The following is a 19,479-nucleotide window of genomic DNA, read 5'->3' on the forward strand; positions in this document are numbered from 1 at the left end:
TACAATTTCTCTTGTTTTGTAAATATATTTTATCAGTTGACATTTACCCATATGTAGATGTACATAATGATTTTTTTGACAAGCAAAGCTCCAAATGTGTCTGGTATTACATAAAATAGAGCTCCAATTAAGATTGTGCAGGACATGAGCTTACAAGAGGTCGCGGTATGTATTATCAGTAACAATGAGTAATATTAGTCAGGTGACACATTAGAAACAGCAGAACGCTGAGTAAAACTGTCCATAACTAGGATCAGAGTTCTGAATGAATTATCAGGAGCTATTATTAAGAACGGAGAGATCTGAGTAATTTTGGCATTATCAATGAATACTCTGAGTAACTCTATATTATCAAGCGCAAAGTTCTTTATGAGTGTATATGAAGAGAGCTCTTGGTGAGGTTGTATAATGTGAAAAAGAGCTATGAACAAGTTTGGATGTTTAAAGGGGCAAGGTTCTGAGGCAGGCTATAGAGCTCTCAATTAATCTATTTTACACCAAGAGTAAAGCTTGTGTATCATCAAGTATGTGAGGATATATCCCTACGTATCCATTCTGCTGCACCATAATACACTTTTTAGTGATTCTCGATGTCACTCTTCACTTGCTAATATCACAAATTATCCAAACTAATGTAGCACTGGGCTATGTTTTGTGTATTTCTCTGCTGCATTCAGGATGCTCCTTTCACCCCAACTGAACGCCCAACCTCCTAACCTTGACATGAGAGACTGACGCTTGCTGGCAGAAAATTCTGTAATTGTAAGCCCAAACTGTGACCCAGACATAGGGTCCAACTATCTCTCTCTGGTAAAATCTGCTCAGTTTCAGGGAAGTGAGTTCTCCAGAGTCACCCTGTGTAAGTGACATGCGTTGTGAGGCCTATATTAATTGTGTGATGTTTGTTTTGTAGGAGTCTAAGAGCCACAAAATGGTTTCTTTCTAAATTTTGGTCATTCTCTGTGGCTGTGGAGTCTGCCTTTAAAACTTGTCATCAAAGTTTGAAAAAAACATTTAAGACGTGATTTTAACCTAAGCACAACTCTAAAGATACCTTCCACTATTTGTTTCTGTTAATTTATTTTCTGCACCCGGTTGTCCTTTTGATCTAGAAGGTGCTCACTGTAATTGATCATATTCTACTCTGCTGAGTTATAGAATTGTTTGACCTGTGGAATCCCAGTTTGAATGGTTTTTAGTTCTGGGAGACCACTTCAGAGCTTTGCCCACTGCAAAGCCATTGTCCTTGTCCTTGACTGTACTTTCTGTCTTCTTGATGAAATAAGCTTAAACCCTACACTCATCCATAAACTTCTAGCTGCATCACATTTTCAACACAGATGCCAAATAGTGAGACGTTCTATCATGGAGCACGCACTGTGCCAAGCACGTCATTTAAATTACAATTGAATATGCTGATTGGGCAGTTCTGCGGCTGCCTGAGACTTACCGTATAAAAGCAATGGGGTCTTTTCACAAAGATAAATTTACAAATGAGCAAATTTGCACAAGTAAATTTGCTCTTACAATTTGTAGCAAATTTACTACTGTTGGCAATTTACAATTTCCGAGACTACATTTTATATGAAGTGTAGCCCTAAATGTCTCTACCCACTGGCAAATGGTTCGAGCTAACTTTACAACTGTAAAGTTACTGCAGCTCAAAAGGAACCAAAACAATAATAAATATACTCCAGCTCAGACCTGGAGTAAGTCCAGCAAAACACATGGCCTACTACTGGGACTGCTACACCCCCTCATAGAAAACAACTGAGGCACAGACTCAAAATAGAAACCCACAGGATATAATGTCAAAATCATTTAATTTTTTAAACCTTTTCAAAATATAGATATATTTAATTGGAAGTTATTTTTCAACTAATATTATGCATGATGCATTGCACGTTTTAATATAATAAGTAATCATGAACATTTTACTTTCAAGTGATCCTCAGGTACACCTTTGTGCCCTGACATGGGAGACTCCCCTCCTTTTCTCACCAAGTTTTGTGGTCTTGACTCCATCCTAGCAGGCCATTGCACTTCCCTTGGATGATGATGAACATCTTTATATTTGTAAACTCCAACTCCAATTCCTTTAGTTAAGAACAGGACATTGACACAGACGCTGGATCATACGATCAGTTTCGTGTTTATTGAAATCTCCGCTATTACTCGTTTCGGCACTTCCTGCCTTGCACACACATCTTTATATTTATATGCAAGTTTTCCCAAAAGTCCTTCCAAGGAAGGGAAGCTAAGTCCCTCCTATTTGGTTGGATCTACAAATTTAAGAGTTGAACTGAGTTATAATGGCACTCAGGCGGCACACTCTAAGAAGCTCGTCATACGAGCTTACGTCCCCGTCCATCTTTTGCTACACCTTCTTCAACAAAGATCTGCTTGTACTCTGCTGTTCTGTTCCAGAAAAATAGAAATGGGTAACACTCTTTCTTTATTGGCTGTGAACAACCCTTAGAGAACTGATGACCCTGCCTATGCGCGTGCCTAGGAAGCCCTAACATTAAATAAACACCACTTTAAGTTCTTTCATCCCTCCCCAAAGACTGACAGAGGGTTCTCTCAATACATAATTACTCCAAGTGCAGGTGAGCTGAAGAATGACTCTTCCTGGAGAGTATATTCCATCTCTGCACTACTTTTAATGGGTTTTTCTCTCTCATAAATGTGCTTTGTTGCAGAGAACCAGCACCTGGGTGGCCTCAATTGCAGCCAGATTAAAAAGGGCCTGAGTGCTGCCGCTGTGTGCCCCATGCCATCCTGTAGTGGCGGTCACTAAGTGTACCTAAAGGCCACTGTCACTGATTGTGGAGCCACTGACCCACAGTTGTTAGAACATCCACATTAGGAGGTATCCACCTTTAAACGGAGTGACAACAAAAAAACACTGAACTGGGAGTTTACTTTATGGGCACTTTACCCAAAGCCCTAGGCACTTCAAATTGCATTTGACGGGTTAAAGGTGCACTGTTTGCAGATTGCAACATGCATCTCCAACTCGATCAGAGAAAAACACTACTAAGGTATCTTTGGATCTTGCGGTGAGTGATCTAGAGTTCTCTGTTGCTGTTTCCTCATACCACTGTTCCTTAGCTACTTTTCTGCATGAAAAATAAAGAGTCGATGACTCGGCTGGGCGTTGCGAGCTTCTACTCATTTCCTCCACCAGTTGAATCTGTGGCTGCCCACTGTCTCTTCTAAACTGTACCCGCTTGATAGTCTCTTGAAACAGCACAGCAGAGCAAACGAGAGAGACAATGAAGAACATGAGTATTCGACAAGAAGCCTACACAGCAACACTCAAAGCATTCTGAGCAGTTATGTATCTCCTGTACCGACAAACTGACATGATCAGAGCTCCTTATCACAGTGTGAGCCTGATGCTTTGATTTCAACACTTGGTGAATTTCTGGTTACCTTCTATTCCATGGACCTGACAGCGAGCTTCAGTGGTTGGTGGTGAAATGTAATATTTGGGTACATTTTCCGATTTGTTTTCAAGAAGGATACCACCGGTGGAGTTCTCGGGTCCTGAGAGGGTGTAACGTTTCCTTGAAGGCTAATATCATGTGCAGACACTTTATGAATCGTAATCTTCAGAGAACTGTGTTTTAGCAGTAACAGTCCCCTGAGCAGAGTAGACCTTGCTGTTTGCCAGAATCTTTTCTGACTCACTTGATCAGCACAGGGAATCTTTCCAAAGTTGTTTTAATCACCTATCAATTTTTTATATTGGTGTAAAAATGGTCTTTTCTCAGTGCAAGTGGATATTTTGTATTCCTTCCTCGGTCATCTTTTTAATTCTGAAAGAGATATGGCCCATTAATACACAGACTTTCACTAACAAATGACCTTGGCTAATAAATCCAAAAGAAAACATAAGAAGGTATAAGTGGAGTAGTGTGGCTCACTGGTTAGAGGCGGCAGGCCTGAGAGCAGAAGTCAGCCCGGGACCAGGGTTCAATTCCCGACGCGGCAGGGTCGTGGACCTTGGTCAGCGGACTTGATAATTCTCGCTTCGGTGCTTACTCTAATCAGGGGTTCCACTCGGCAACTCTGGGCATTAGCTTGCCTAATCTCCACAACGGCCCCACCAATTCCGGGGATGCCTGGCTCCACCTTGGGGACTCCCAGCAGGGACCATCCCACAGGGAAAGCCAGGACGGGTTCCCCAGAGTTATACAGCGCCGGGACGCCCCGTTGCTGGGGCAGCTGTGCGCTTTACAAGTATACTACATTTACATTTACATTTACATTTAAGGTGATGAGAGAGGTGAGGGCTCCAACAAACATAAAGAGAACAAAATATGTGAATTCACAGAAAGATCAAAAAGAGTAGGACAAACCATATTACAGTAAAATCTATCTTGAAAAGCATGTCAATCACAAATGAAAACGTGAGCTGCCCAACTGGTAGAGGCATGTCAAATAAGGAAACGATCATTATGGCTCACTTCCATTAAGTGCAGCTTTCCCTGTTAATATGTACAAGATCATCGATCACATTTATCTGAGTTGGATGTATTCCCATCGTTAGTTTCTGATATGCTGATGTCTATTAATCTTAATGTAGAGTCTCTGCTCATACCACAGACATATATTCTGGCACCATTGGCTCAGCCTCTTTCACCCATTGGCTTGAGACTTTGTCAATCATATCCTGTCCTACCCAGAGGCATATTAATTTCTCTCTCACAGTCCTGCTGTTGTCTCTATAGATGCACCTTTTCACATCCAAGAGTTCTTGCAATAGGCTTTGCATGAGATTCACTGTGAGAGGTACTATTTGCTTGTTTGTAGTTGGCAACACACCAAAGCAAGACGTCTATTCACGTTGGCAAGATGCCATATTGCACCACCCTAGGAAGTCCTGCCCTGTAAGGTGCGGAACTCAGCAGGGGAATAACAAGTGTGCAGGTGTTGAGCTGTGGCTGATTGCCCATTGAAGCTGTGGGCTGTCAGTATTAATGCTAGGGATTAAATTGTCCCCACCAGGCAGACAATATTATCACCTTGGCACACGACTTTAGCTATGTGCAACCAGGGCCACACTGGGGTACCAAAAACATCCCAGGCAAAAATGCTCAAACCAGACCCGCTCCCTTCATCTCTTTATGCTATCTGTTTCTTTCCTTCCCTCCATCCATTCTTCCTTCTCTCCTCTCTCCCTTCTACCTCTCTGGTTGATTTCTCTCTATCTTCCCCCTCTCCAGGGAATGACTGGAAACCGAAACCGGCACTGGCAAACTGCTTGGGGAGTGGGGGTTAAGGGGTGTGCGACCGAGCTGTTTCCCAGAGCCGGTTTCAGCCCATTTTGTTACAGGGGGTCGATATTGCAGCTATGGGAAATGCCCAGTGCCCACTACGGCCAGTCCGGCCCTGCCCCTCTCTCCCTCTCAAGTTCAAGTTCAAGTTCAGGCATTTATAAAGCGCACTACTCACCCAGAGGGTCTCAAGGCGCTAGAGGGAGGGGTTCACTGTTTATCGAATAGCCAAGTTTTCAGTTCTTTTCTGAACGAGATGTGATTCTGAGTAAGGCGGAGGTGGGTGGGGAGTGAGTTCCAGGTCTTGGCAGCCAGGAAGGAGAAGGATCTGCCACCCATGGTGGTTTTTCGGATGCGCGGGACTGCGGCGAGGGCTTGATTGGATGATATTAGTTGGCGGGTGGGATAGTAGAAGGACAGTCGGGTGTTGAGGCATTCTGGTCCTAGATTATAAAGGGCCTTGTGTGCGTGGGTAAGAAGGCGGAAAGTAATTCTTTTGTTGACGGGAAGCTCCTAATGCCTTCCCATGCCAGCTTCAATTAACCTCAGGGAGTTTGGAAAAGTAACAGATGCACAGGAAGTAACCTCCAAGTGCTCCAGCCCACTGGGGACTATGCCCAGTGCAGTAAAAGGCCTGTGTGCAGCCAGATACCCTCAGCAGGGCAGTACATCATCTGGTGAACTGCTGCAGCTGTACATTGAATGGAACTGCGATGAGTGGGCAGTGTTCCTGACATTGCAAAGTTTAATATTTTGCCAACCCTGAATAAGAGTTTAATTGTGATGCAGACTTCTTTCAAATTGATGTATTCTCCATTTCTTCTACCTTTGTTTTTTTTTGTAGTTTTATATAGTGTGAACTTAAACAGAACGTATTGGAGTGTGTTACTTTAGCTCCAGATACATTAAACAAGGACACATACATTTTTTGTTAGGCACAGGGAGATTAAGTGATTCTCCCAGAATCACAGGAGGTTGAGCCGAGGCTCGAACCTGGATCCTCAGCTCCAAGGTCAGCAGCTCCGGTCTTTAGGCCACATCCTCTTGTATTCCTGCTTCCTCACCCTTGAACATGTTAAAGATGCACAAAACTACAGAACAATCAATAAACACATACATACATGAATAAATCATTTTTAACCTAATTGTAACCAGAGGATACCTTTTGTGATAGCTGTAGTTTAGAAGAGGGTCAGGAGTATGGCAATGGTGTGTATAGTCATGTATTATAAAGAAGGACATAACTCGTACCATATGTAAGATGTTGCAGATCACATTGAAATATTTTGATATTTCAAAGAAACGTGGGCTTCAAGCCTTGTTCCTCTGCATGGTCAACAATCTGCCCAGTAATTGCAATATCCCGATAATGTAAGGTGCTATCTACTTTATACCATGAATGTGTTAGTATTTATATAGCCTGCAACTACCAACCGACTTCTGATATTCTGAAACTTATTTTCTCATTTTAAAGCTGGTCACCCATTGCTGGATCAAATAGATACTTCATCCCTTCTGATACTAGCGAAACAAGCTAAGGAATCGGTGGACCATGCATTCACAGAGACTCGCTCCAAGTAAGTCGTTAGTTTACAGATATTGTGTATGATTTGTGGAAGGTACTTCCTGTTGAGAACACTGTCAACATCCAAAAGAGGGTGATTCAAATGATAGAAGAGGATAGGCAACCAAAGACAACTGGAATCACTGGCCGTGCTTAGCGATACATTTTGTATCGCAGGCTATCTCTGGAATGTATCGCCCTGGTAGCGCGTTATTAACAACGCGTTTCTCCAGGGCGATAACAATTCCAGAGATAGCGAGGTTATCACCGTTTTGCAGGGAACATCGCTGGTTTTCCAGCGATGTTCCCTGCAAAACGGCGATAACTTGGCTGTTACGTCCCTGTGGTCGTATCAGCATAATCCAAGCCTATGTAAAGCATAGGTAAGTCTGGATTTTAGCAGACGTTAGTTTTTGTCAAAAACCGCCCGTTTCTCCAAAATCTAATGTGTGCTCAAATCCTGTGGGCTGCCTTGTAAATATCGCGATGTGAACATCAGCAATATTTGCAAGGTAGTCCATCTGGGGAACGCCCAGTGATACCCACTTTGCATCTCATTAGAGATGCAAAGGGAGGCGTTGAGAAAAAGAGTGCCAACATGCGATTATCCATGTTAGCACCCTCTTGTAAATAGGGTGATATTTTTATCTCCGCTTTTTTGGATTTATAAGCCAAAAAAGTGGAGCTAAAGCCCGTGTAAATATGCCCCCAGATTTACTACGCTTTGTGCCGACTCTAGAATGACTCAAAGTGACACATGCCCTGGTTACTTACCAGTAATCTTCATTACTCCGAGTATAGTCTTCCTCGCCACATCAGTTACAAAGTGAGCTTCAGCTCCACATCAGAACCCTCCAATGCAAAAGCCTCCCATGCCTCCCATTTCATCCCAATATGGCCGACCCAAGTCACCCTTGACCTCTATAAGAGGCGGGCCGGCCCAAACCTTCAGCCTGAAACTACCAAGCAGAAACATGAAGCCGATAGCCAGACAGGGAGGGAGGGATGGGAACTCATGTGGCGAGGAAGACTATACTCGGAGTACTGAAGATTACCGGTAAGTAACCGGGGCATTACCTCCTTGTAAGTCTTCCTCGCCACATGACTTACAAAGTTATCACATACCAAAGCCAAGCGGCTTCATGGAAATTTATTTATTATTTATTTATTTTTAAAATTTATAAAGCGCAACTTATACCCGTGGGTGTCTTGGCGCTGTGACTCAGCTTATAGTCTCAATGGAAACATTATCGGGATCCAAAAGTAATGGAATAAAGAGGGACATCATTGGTCGAACAACCAAGTCTTCAACAGCTTTCTAAATTGAAACAGTGAAGGTGTAGATCTGATCGCCAGCGGAAGAGTATTCCATAGTCTGGCTGTGGTGTTCGTGAAACATCTGTCTCCCCAAGTGACAGTCCTAGTCCGCGGCACCGTTAATTGGTGCGAGTGTTCGGATCTAAGTGATCTAGTAGGGCGATAGAGGATGAGCTTCTGTTTAAGAAACTCCGGCCCAAGACAATGTAGGGCTTTAAAGGTAAGGCATAAGGTTTTAAATCTGATCCGATTTCTGACCGTTAGCCAGTGGTAGTTCCTGATTACTTGCTTAATCGGTTTGAATTTGGGAGTGCCGGACAGCAGCCTCGCCGCTGCATTTTGAATTAGTTACCCGAGATTGAGCATTTGCAAATAAACCGTTGCAGTAATCCAAGGATGAAAGTACCAAGGAACGCACCACCGTTTTCTCAGCATTCTCTGGAAGAAAAGGTAGAATTTTCCTTAGAAGACTAAGTTTATGGAATGCTGAGCATGCTATCTGATTAGCATGGTTAACAAAGTTCAGTTTCTCATCAAAGATTATCCCTAGGTTCCTGACCTTCTGAACGGGGGTTGGTAAGGCTCCAAGTGATGGAAGCCACCAAACTGAAGACCACAGAGGGGATAATTTTCCAAAGATAATCATCTCAGTCTTCTCTGAATGGAGCCTTAAGCAATTCCCAGCCATCCACTCCTTGATTGCCGGCATGCCTTCTTGAAACCGAGCCGCCACCTCTTCTCCGTCGTTATTGATAGCAAGCACCAACTGGGTATCGTCGGCGTATGTGGTAAGGCTCATCCGGTAGTTTTTGATAACCCTAGCTAAGTCCGACACATAGATATTAAAAAGTGTCGGACTTAGGGATGAGCCTTGAGGAACACCACAAGGTAAAGCCAAATCGGCCGATTTAAATGATCCCAGTGTTACGGCCTGCGTTCTACCCGACAGAAAAGAGGCAAGCAGAGCTCTGGCCATAGAGTGGATGCCCAACTCTCCGACACGGTCAATCAAGATGGAGTGATTGACCGTGTCGAAGGCCGCAGATAAATCCAAGAGGACCAGTACAGCTGTACCCCCTTGGTCTCTAATAGTCCTGATGTCATCAGCGGCTTTGATAAGTGCGGTCTCAGTCCCATGCAGTTTTCCGAAACCCGAACTGAGTGTGTTCGAGTAGAGTGTTTTGTTCAATATACTCTGACAATTGATTGTTCATTACTCTCTCAGCTACTTTGGCTAGAAAAGGCAAGCTGGCAATAGGTCTGTAATTTTTCAGCGTGTTCTTATCTAGACCGGGCTTTTTAAGTAGCGGTTTTAATAGTGTGTTCTTTAGTCTATCCGGGAAAACCCCAGATTTAAACATCCCATTACAGACTTGTGAGATGACTTCGCTAATTAAATCAATTACTGGGGGAAAGATTTTTGGAGGGCAGGGGTCTAGGGCTGAGCCCGTTTTTATAAGTCTGATGATGTCAGCTGTTTGATCCTCCTTTATCTCTTTAAATTGAGCAAATGAACAATCTGGGTGTTTACTCGAAGAGATGGATCTGAGTTCAGTAGGACTCTTCATCACTGAAAACTCCGAGTAAATGTAATTTACTTTTAAAAAGAAAAAGTTTGCCAGTGCATCACAGAACTCCTGCGAGAGAGGAGGGCCCAAGTCTGGTGATTTTCCCGCCAATGATTTTACCACCTCATACAATTGTCTACTTGAGTTTTTAGAATTATCAATTTGTTCCCCAAAGTATTTCGTTTTTGCCTCACGAATCATTTTTTTGTAGACAGCCAATGTTTCTTTATATATAAATTTACTTTTACTATCATAAGCCTTTCGCCAATTTCTTTCAGGGTTCCTACAGACCTGTTTTTGTTTTCTTAAAGTTTCTGAGAACCACGGTGCAGAGGGCACTTTCCTGTTTTTTTAAATAGATTTAAGCGGCACAAGTGCCTCCACCGTTTTACCCAACCAGGCGAAAAACTGATCCACCGCTGTGGTAGAGTCTGCCGAAATAATGGGACGGGATTTAATTAGCAACGCTCTAAAGGTCACATTATCAATGTCCTTCCAGACTCTAAACGGTTCTTGAGTTAGAGGGACCCCTTTAGGAGTAGAAGCCTGGGTGATGGGAATATGACACAAGATGGCACGATGATCAGACCAAGTGAGAGGCAGTATATCACATATTACTAACTCTTTAATGTTGGAGAAAATGCCATCTAATGTGTGTCCGGCCTCGTGTGTAGATGACTTTACGAGCTGAGTTAGTCCCAACATTTCACAGTCGGCCAGTAAGGATGAGGTTTCAGAATCTTCCATTTTGTCTAATTGGAAGTTTAAATCTCCCAGGACTATGAAGGTGTCATCAATTGCTAATGGTTCCATAAGCGACACAAAGGAGGACAAGAATTCAGATCGTGCACCCGGAGGTCTATAGACGAGTACTCCTTTAAGATTATATAAAGGAGTAAGCTTGATGGCAAAGTGAAGGGCTTCGAATATAGATGAAAATATAGGAAATGTTCTAACCGGAAAATTATTCCGGGCAATAATTGCCAAGCCCCCTCCTTTTTTCCCCTGTCTATCTAACTGGTGTACAGTGAAACCGTGCGGCACTGCTACCAGTAAGTCGGGATTGGACGCTTCATCCATCCACATCTCTGTAATGAAAAGAATATCTATTTTTCTGTCCCGAATTAAATCACCAATCTCCTGCCTATGCCTGGCCAGAGAGCGAGCATTGACGAGTGATATTGTAATATTCTCAGGTTTAATGATGTGGACATCTGAGAGGCTAGCCTTAGTATTAGTAAACGGTATAAGAGACTTACAGTTCGGACAACTAACGGTAGTGAGCTCGAAAATAGTTTCTGGGTTATGTTGCGAACAGGCCGCCCTATGGGCTGGTTTCAGCTGCATAATCTCAGCCGATGTATATCTAATCCAATCTGCCGAAACTGAGACAGGGGTTCTGGCGCTATGCGCGGGTCCGGCGCGGACGGGCTCAGACGGGCTTGCCTTCGGCGCGCCCGCTGCGTGGACGAAATTATGTTCCCCTTTTATCCAGTGCTGAGGAGGAGCGGGAGGCGGCCAGCTACTGGAACGCCACCCTTCCTTCCCCCAATATGGCGGCTGCTCACCTTGTACTCCCGGCATCGGCACATAGTCTGCTGCGCTGAGGACAGCGTGGGGAAGCGGCGATTTGTGCAAGTAAGGCTCGCAATGTTTAAAAGATGCCCAGAAGTTTTAACCAAAATGCCACAACAAAAAAAAATAATGCACACTTTTAAAATGAGGATAATGAGCCCCCGGCTTTCCGCCTCAGGGGTGAGACTAGCAGTAAAGTCAGCGCGCTCGTGCTATAGAAATGTTTATATAGCCTGGGAGGGCGGGAGGCGGCCAGCTACTGGAATGCCACCCTTCCTTCCCCCAATATGGCGGCTGCTCACCCTGTACTCCCGGCGTCAGCACGTAGTCTGCTGCGCTGAGGACAGCGTGGGGAAGCGGCGATTTGTGCAAGTAAGGCTCGCAATGTTTAAAAGATGCCCAGAAGTTTTAACCAAAATGCCACAACAAAAAATAATAATGCACACTTTTAAAATGAGGATAATGAGCCCCCGGCTTTCCGCCTCAGGGGTGAGACTAGCAGTAAAGTCAAGAAACCAACGGACCAGACAGGGATGCCCACGAAGAGGGCAAACCCAACAGACCAGACGAGTGGAAGAACCATCAAATAGAGAGGCAACCACGAGCAGGAGGAACCAGCCCAGGCCAGAAAAAACACCGGGAGGACCGAAAACCCAGACCCCCAGACACTAAGAGCCTTCTGAAAAACCACCCAACCAAAGGTCGAAGGAGGACAGAGAAGGCACTGAACCATACCGCACGGAGCCAAAAGCAACAGCAAACAGATCCCAGAACAGAAAGCTGCACGCCGGACCAAACACACCAAAGCTGCCCAATGGACAGCCAAAAGTGAGAGGGGAGCAAAAGCCCAAACAGAGGAACCGAAGAAAACAGACGGCATCCCCACCACAGTGACTCAACAAAAAAGCCAGAGCAGAAAAGAGACGCAGACCGACAGCAACACAGCACAATCGCACGGTGCACCACCATCCACGGGAGAGCTGAAACCACCAGAGGAACGGAGCAGCGGAGCAGCGGAACCAGACACAATCAAACAGACAGGCAGGAGCCGCAAGAACGGAGATGGGCGCAAAAGGAACCCAGCACGCCAACCGAACAACCAAAACCACGAGGGTCACCACAAACCCACCTGCAAGGAAAAGAAACAGGTGAACACAGACCCCAGGTGTACAAGGGACCCCATAGAAGGGAGCGCGACACCAAGAAGAGAACCCAGGCAGGCACAAGGCAATACGGCCCCAAGAAGGTGCCCGAAATGACACCGTAGAAACTCTGCCACCAAGAGAACCCATCTGTCCTACTGCGAAAAGCGGAAACAACATAAGGCCGCCCATGGAGCTCGAAGAGCGGAAGGGACCAGACCCAAAGCCAAGCCACCAGAGTAGAAGAAAACACAGCCTGGCAGGGAGAGGAATGCAGCACAAAAGTGTGCGACCGCCCCGCACAGGGACCAAGCAAACCGACCCAGGAATGTTCCACAAGAAGGAAGCGAGCCGCCGAAGCGAGCACCCAGGCCGCCGCACAGCCAGCCAAAAACCAGGACCGACCCAGCCAAACAACCAAGAGATGGCAGGAACAGGGGTGGAGAGGGAGTCAAGGCCACAGGCAGAACACACCCAAGTCGAGGAGGACCGAAGATCCGGGCAAAACAAACCCAAACAATGCCAACACCTCTAGTGTGAAAAGGATGTAAAAACCGCACAGGAATCACAGGGCCCCATCCGGGGAAGGAGAACCGGGAAAACCCAGCATCCCCGGACAAGCAAAAGCACCACACGAACATACACCAGCGAGGGGAATCACGATATAGTGGTAGGAGACAAACCCCAGTCCAGTGCAAGCCCGTGCCCCCAGAAGCACAATAACTATCAGTGAGCCAAAGTTCCCTGGACCAACAACCACAGCAGCATAAAACAAGGGAGAGGCACTCAGGTGAGCACCACCAACAGGTCATAGGTCAAATGCCCCATCCAGGCCAGACAAACCCAGAACCCCGCAAGCACAGGGACCAGAGGAAGACGCAAAACCGGGAGCCCGGACGAGAAGGCAGACAGAGCCACCACTGGGGAAACCGGAAACCGGAACAAAAATGACCCAGTCAAGGACAGCACAACCGTGCCAAAAAACCAAAGGGGCCAACCCAGCAACCTGCCCAAAGGACGAGGCAGGCGCCAACACACCAGACGGAAAACCAGCCAGCAGGGGGACAGATGACCTAGCACCGACCGGGAACCCAAGCACGCTATCCAGCTCCATAGGCTGGAAAAGAAAAAGGCCAGTCACCACCCGGAAGGGAGACATGAGAAAAGAAAGACCGCAGGCCGCACTAGCAGACAGGACAGAAAAATAGTTGCATGCCCAACCTAGGACCAGAAGGAAAGGGGAGAGAACGTACACCACCGACCCTGACCGGACCAAAACCATGGAGACATAACCAACAGCAGAACGGAACCGAGAGCGGGACCAGTGAAGGAACACTCATGGGAATGGGTAAAGAAGTGCACGAACCAGAACCCAGGACAGCCCAACCACAGCTGAGGACCACTGGAATGGACGAGCTCCAAAGAGAAGGACAATGCAAAGCCCCGCCCGCCAACAAGGCACAAGGACACCCAACACACTCCGAGGGGGACCCTGACCCCAACCCACAGGCTAGGGGCCAGGGGAAAAACCAAGGAGGCCGCCAGGAACAGGAGGAGTCCCAAGACCCCACCAGAACAGGCCCGCCCAGAGGGGAACCAGGGAGACCATGAAAGACAGACAACAGGGTCGCGCGGCAGCAGGCTGAACTCACAGAGGCCACCCAGGACGGAAGGAGAGCCCACAAACTGCCCACAATAGAGCCGCAAAGCCCAGGAGCTGCAGAGAAGCATGACATGGACAAGAGGCAAAGCAGCCCTACCTAAAGCCAAAAGTCCGGATGAGAAAAAAAGACCCAGACAGGAGAGGGCAAGCCCAAAAGAGCCGAAGCAGATGCAACAACCCACATGGAGACCACAGAAGCAGCCCAGAGAAGGATGGACAGGTTTCAAAGCAGCCTGTCCCCATCAGACCCTCAGCGGCCAACAGCCCCCGGAAACCCCAGGTGGACGCCCAACCAGGTCAGACTCCGCACTCCCATGGAGAGCAGGCGGGAACATGAGCACACAGGACGGAAGGACTGCAGGTCCAAGGCCCGGAAGGGAAGAAGGAGTCCGGGCCAAACAGCCAACAATGAAGCCAAGGCCCACGAAAGCCATGACCGGATATAAACCCCTGTCCTGGGGGAGCCCGGGCACCCTAATCACACGACTCACCATCGAGCCCAAGCTCCTAGGCAAAAACAACCGGAACGGCCCAACACCGTGACCAGCAGTGTAGGTGACAGTGCACACTAGGGTTTTTTTTCTTTTTACGTAAAGAAACAAAGTAGAAAATGACAGGGCCAGAATCACAGAATGTCGAGCGACGTTGTCAAGACTTCGCACTGGCTAGCCCAACCATCGGGGCCGACTGCGCCAGCCAAATAGGCCACATCCCACCACCACCCATATGCACAGCGCACAGAAGTAGGCCTGGCAAACTAGGTACCAGGGACCGAGACCCCACCAGGTAATAGTAGTACAACACTCACCCAAAGAACGTCGCACCTGCGTCACATCAATGGGATACCAGGACCCAAAAACCAATGAGGAGGACAGGACTGAAACAAGACAGCAGAAGAAGAGTCATTCCTAGAAACGAGAGCCTCCAACTTCACATGCCCACACCGACATGGCAGCTGTAAACCAGGGAGTCAGTAACGCTGCGGGAGAACCACGCGGCGCGTCTGCTTGTGCAAGTCCACCAAACCAGAATAGTGAAGGCTACGAGCCATAAGCGACAGTACAGAAATGCCCACTGTACTGACAAGAGGCAGAAAACCACCCAAAAAGGATTGGATCCACACCAAGGACCCATCCCCAGAAGCTGCATGCCGTCGGCCAGTCGAACAGGAGACTCTGCAAATAGTGCCCCCGGAGATCCACAACTAGCCCCTCAGTATCAGACATCTGGGGTGGTCCATGTGAGGACGAATGTGGGGAAGAAAAAACCCTGACTCCCATTTCGTTGAGCAAAAGGCAGCCGCCACCACCACCGGGATCCTGTCTTGGACGGAATGAACGGACAGAGCCGAAGCCGGAGCCTTAGGGACCGGAACCTGTCCCTATCGGAGTTTCTCCCTGCTCCATCGAACCCCAAAGCAGATTCGCAGGGAAGGGGAGGAAAAAAAAAGAAAAGTGGAGAGCAGTAAAGATTGTATGCCCCCTGCTTCTGCGTCATGTTAAATAGCCCGGGAGGGAGAAAGAAAAATATATGGAAAAAACAAACCAACAGCTGAGGGAGCCCAGCTGAACCGGCAGCACCAGGAAGCGTGGGAAGATGCGCCCATCCCAGCCCCTGGAAGCCAGGACAGAGACTGAACAGCGAGGAATACAGCCGGGAATGTCCGGAAGCTCAGAATGCTGCGGCAGGCGCCAGCCCTGTGCGAGGACTGACACCGCCGAGACGGTAAGCGTAAGGCAAAAAGCGCAGCATATGCACTGCAGTCCATCCCCAGTGAGAGACAAGGCAGCAGTCTAAGCGACCAACTCAGTCAGCGGCCGCAGAGGGAGACGTGTTCCCCTCGAAAGAGGCTGTGTGTGAACCATGACAAGAAACAGCTTCTGCCCGTTGCACACACATGAGACACCGCAGCCGTCCGCCGGTCCCCCCTCGAGGGGTTGGCGGGCAGGAATAGGGAAGCGTATAAACTATAAGCAAACACGTGGGGGCACGACTGGAAAACAGATCACCGGCCCCCATCCTGCCATGCCAAGCACTGCTCACGCCAGGACGCCACCCCCCAGTGAACACGGAAAACGCGGGGACTTGGAGGGAAGCCATACCCAGCGCGGAGACCAAGCCGACACGGCCGGGGAAACAACCAATGGGGGCAACAACGAGCCCCGGGCCACCCCGGCCGCCACCCTGTAGACCCATGGCTCGCTATGGCAGAGCCTGACCGGACAAGACCCCGGGGGAAGGAAGGGGGTTAAGTCCAGATCCTAGGTTCCGCTAGAGCACAACCACCAATCTCAGACCCACATGCCTGCTACAGCAGGCACCACTTACCTGAAAGCGCATCTGGAAAGTCAACGAGCGCAGAACCAAAAAAACAGGCTGAAGGGTTGGGCCGGCCCGCCTCTTATAGAGGTCAAGGGTGACTTGGTTCGGCCATATTGGGAAGGAATGGGAGGCATGGGAGGCTGGCTTTTGCTTTGGAGGGTTCTGATGTGGAGCTGAAGCTCACTTTGTAACTCATGTGGCGAGGAAGACTTACGAGGAGGTAATGATGTCTACCATTCAGTGCGAAATTTAGTCCTGTAAAGGTGAACTTTTCACAGCGCATACAAAACTCTGCTTTGCACAACTTTGCAGCAAGCTGGCATTACTGGGGCAGATCAACACAAACACCCATAGCTTTCGGTGCAGACCAGCCTTTGCCTCAAAATGAACACCTTCTTACGGAAAGTGCAAACAAGGGAAAATGTGTTAATTTTTCCAAGAACAAAATAATACTTTGAATGTGTGGTACAATGAACAGCACACAGCCAATGCTTGAGAACCTGCCGAGATTGTCTACTCATAGGAATTTTTACTGGAAGAGTATGCCTCGAGGACACAGCCTATGCTAAACAGCACACATTCACCTTTTTAACACAGTGAGTGGCTAAGAACAGCAAATAGTAGACTGCTTGTGTGCCAGCACATTGGATGACACCGGAAGCAGGGCAATCATTGTAGATACCGAGCTGTGCTATAGTGTCTCTCTTGTGCAAGGCAAGCAAGCTAATTTGAATACTACACAATGTTGCATGAAAAATGTGTAGGTCTGGCCCTGAAAACATTCTATGTGCATTGTAATACCCACACTATGATGATGTAAATGTGGCAAGCACTAAAGTGGGCTACTATGGGATGAGTGTGTTGCCAAGATGAACAGAAATCCGGGGCATGTTGTGGACAATAAAAACTGATCTCCAATCACACATATATTTATACTTTAAAGAATGAGATACCACCCTTGCTTTTATAATGCAGTTTGAAACACTTCTATAGCTTCAGTACTTTTAATATGGGGATACACATTCACATTAAAAGTCCTACTGAAAAACAGGGTGAGATTTTGGCGTGCCTAAAGGACTGGTCTGACCAGTCAGTGTTTGGGCCTGTTTTGTGACTGTTTATGGTGTGGTAGACCGGTGTTCACTGTTGATTTTCCTAACATTACTTAAAGCAGGCGCAAACACTTGGGACTTGATTATGAACCTGGTGGTCTGAGGACCACCAGATCCACGGGGGCACGGCGGGCGGTCCATGCACCGACGCACAGGTGGTCCAACCGCCCTATTAGTTCTTTCACTGACGGACTGCAATTGCACCGACATTGCGCGGTCCCGCGGTAGTCTAAGAGCTGCAATATTCCTGGTGGTCCACTGAGGCACTGCCAAGCATATTATAACTTTCCTCACTGCCATCGGTGTCATGGAGGTTCTTCCTCCATGTAAATGCTGCTGGTAAGGAAAGAAAGGGGCCCTACAGACCCCAATCTTGCCCCTGTGCACCAGTGTTAATACAGACGGGTACATGTTGTGCCTCCCTGTATTTCTGCACCCCTAGTTTAGGATTGCACAACATAGTGCATTCCTTCGTGTGCAGGAACGTGAACTGGTGGTCCCGCAGCATTGCTGTTTAAAGGCTCACAATGAGCCTTTAAACAGCACCGCCATGGGACCCCAATGCTGTGCGCCTGCCCACCAGACCACAAAATTACTTGTAATCTGGTGGGCGGGCAGCAGTAAGATTCGGAGGTTCTGGAGCGGGGCAGTGGCGTGCTGCCCACTCTTGGACCGCAGAAACTTATAATCAGGCCCTGAGAGCCTCCCATGCCTTACAAAACACATAAACAGTGTGCCAAAACCTTTAGATATCTGATTCACTAATGGTGGCCACTTTTATGTTGGTGTTCCAGCCTATTTTCTGTCCCAGTCCGATCCTGACGAGAAAGGTAGCCTAACCATTTAGTGAAGTACATTGATGTGGCCATAAGCGGGGTTATAATAGCCCACTTCAGATGTATCTGTATCATTTAAATATTTGTGCATCACACAATAGGCATAAAATATTTCTCTCAATGATTATAAACATCAAACAACATACTGCTTCTTCAAAATGTTCTCTCGTTTTCATATCTCCTGCAGCAAAGCTTCTTTTAATAAGCCAATGCTTGGAAAATGTAAACTATTTATTTTTTAAGTCTTCCTATAAACACCGAGATTTATACATTATTCTACTTATTAAAAGTGGGATTACATTTGAGCAATATATATATATTTTTTCAGCTTCAACCAGCTCCTGAGAGCCAGGTCTTTTTCTTCAACTGACCTCATGGGATATTTCAGGCAGGCCACAGGCAGTACAAGAAATGCCCTCAGAGCCGCTGAGAAAAGAGAGGAAATTATCCATCTCCTGGGTATCAAGCTGGATGCCTTAAACTGTGAAAACTTCAATTTAACAGGTACTGTTGATTAAAGCATTCTGTGTCTTTGTTTTAATACTTCCATTCATGCAGTCAACTGTTTCAAGTAACTTGATGGAACCATTTTCCACCACAATAAAATGCAAGAATAAAATATATTTTTTATAATCTATATAAATAGAAGGAGAATCTGAAAATAACAGTGCGGGTCCTGGGTACATGAAGTCATGCAACATAGTTTGTACGAAAGGCAGTCTCCTTTAACAAACTGACAGGAATCATGTTAACTGTTAATAGTGATGCAAAAAGAGCAGGTATCATCAAATAAGGTTACTCTGCCTACAGCCCCATCCCTAGTCCATGACACACTGATCCAATGAACATTCCACATCACACCTACCATGGAATAGCAATGGAGGAGGGAGCATGGACACATACACCACCCACCTCCCTCTGTGCACAGGCCATCCACTAAATGACGTCACAATAGGTTTAACAACCCAACCATACATCAGCAAACAACAGAACATTCTGGAACCTTATATTCTTGGTGACTGTGCTGATACAAGATTGGGTAAGTGAGCCAGATTTTTCTTTTCATGGCCCCTTTAAGATAAACAATGATGAGGT

General features: G+C 46.9%; 1 protein-coding gene across 1 annotated transcript in view; it reads left to right on the forward strand.

The window, feature by feature from the left end:
- LOC144770624 (eosinophil peroxidase-like) overlaps positions 1–19,479 on the forward strand; it is a 147,664-nt gene that overhangs the window by 22,090 nt on the left and 106,095 nt on the right. Inside the window, exons 3-4 of the mRNA XM_078655310.1 lie at positions 6,760–6,862; positions 18,713–18,888. Of these exons, the coding sequence (XP_078511436.1) occupies positions 6,760–6,862; positions 18,713–18,888 (279 nt within the window). The remainder of the gene's footprint in view (positions 1–6,759; positions 6,863–18,712; positions 18,889–19,479) is intronic.

Source organism: Lissotriton helveticus, chromosome 7 (assembly GCF_964261635.1).
Source record: "Lissotriton helveticus chromosome 7, aLisHel1.1, whole genome shotgun sequence".
NCBI classification, from domain to species: domain Eukaryota; kingdom Metazoa; phylum Chordata; class Amphibia; order Caudata; family Salamandridae; genus Lissotriton; species Lissotriton helveticus.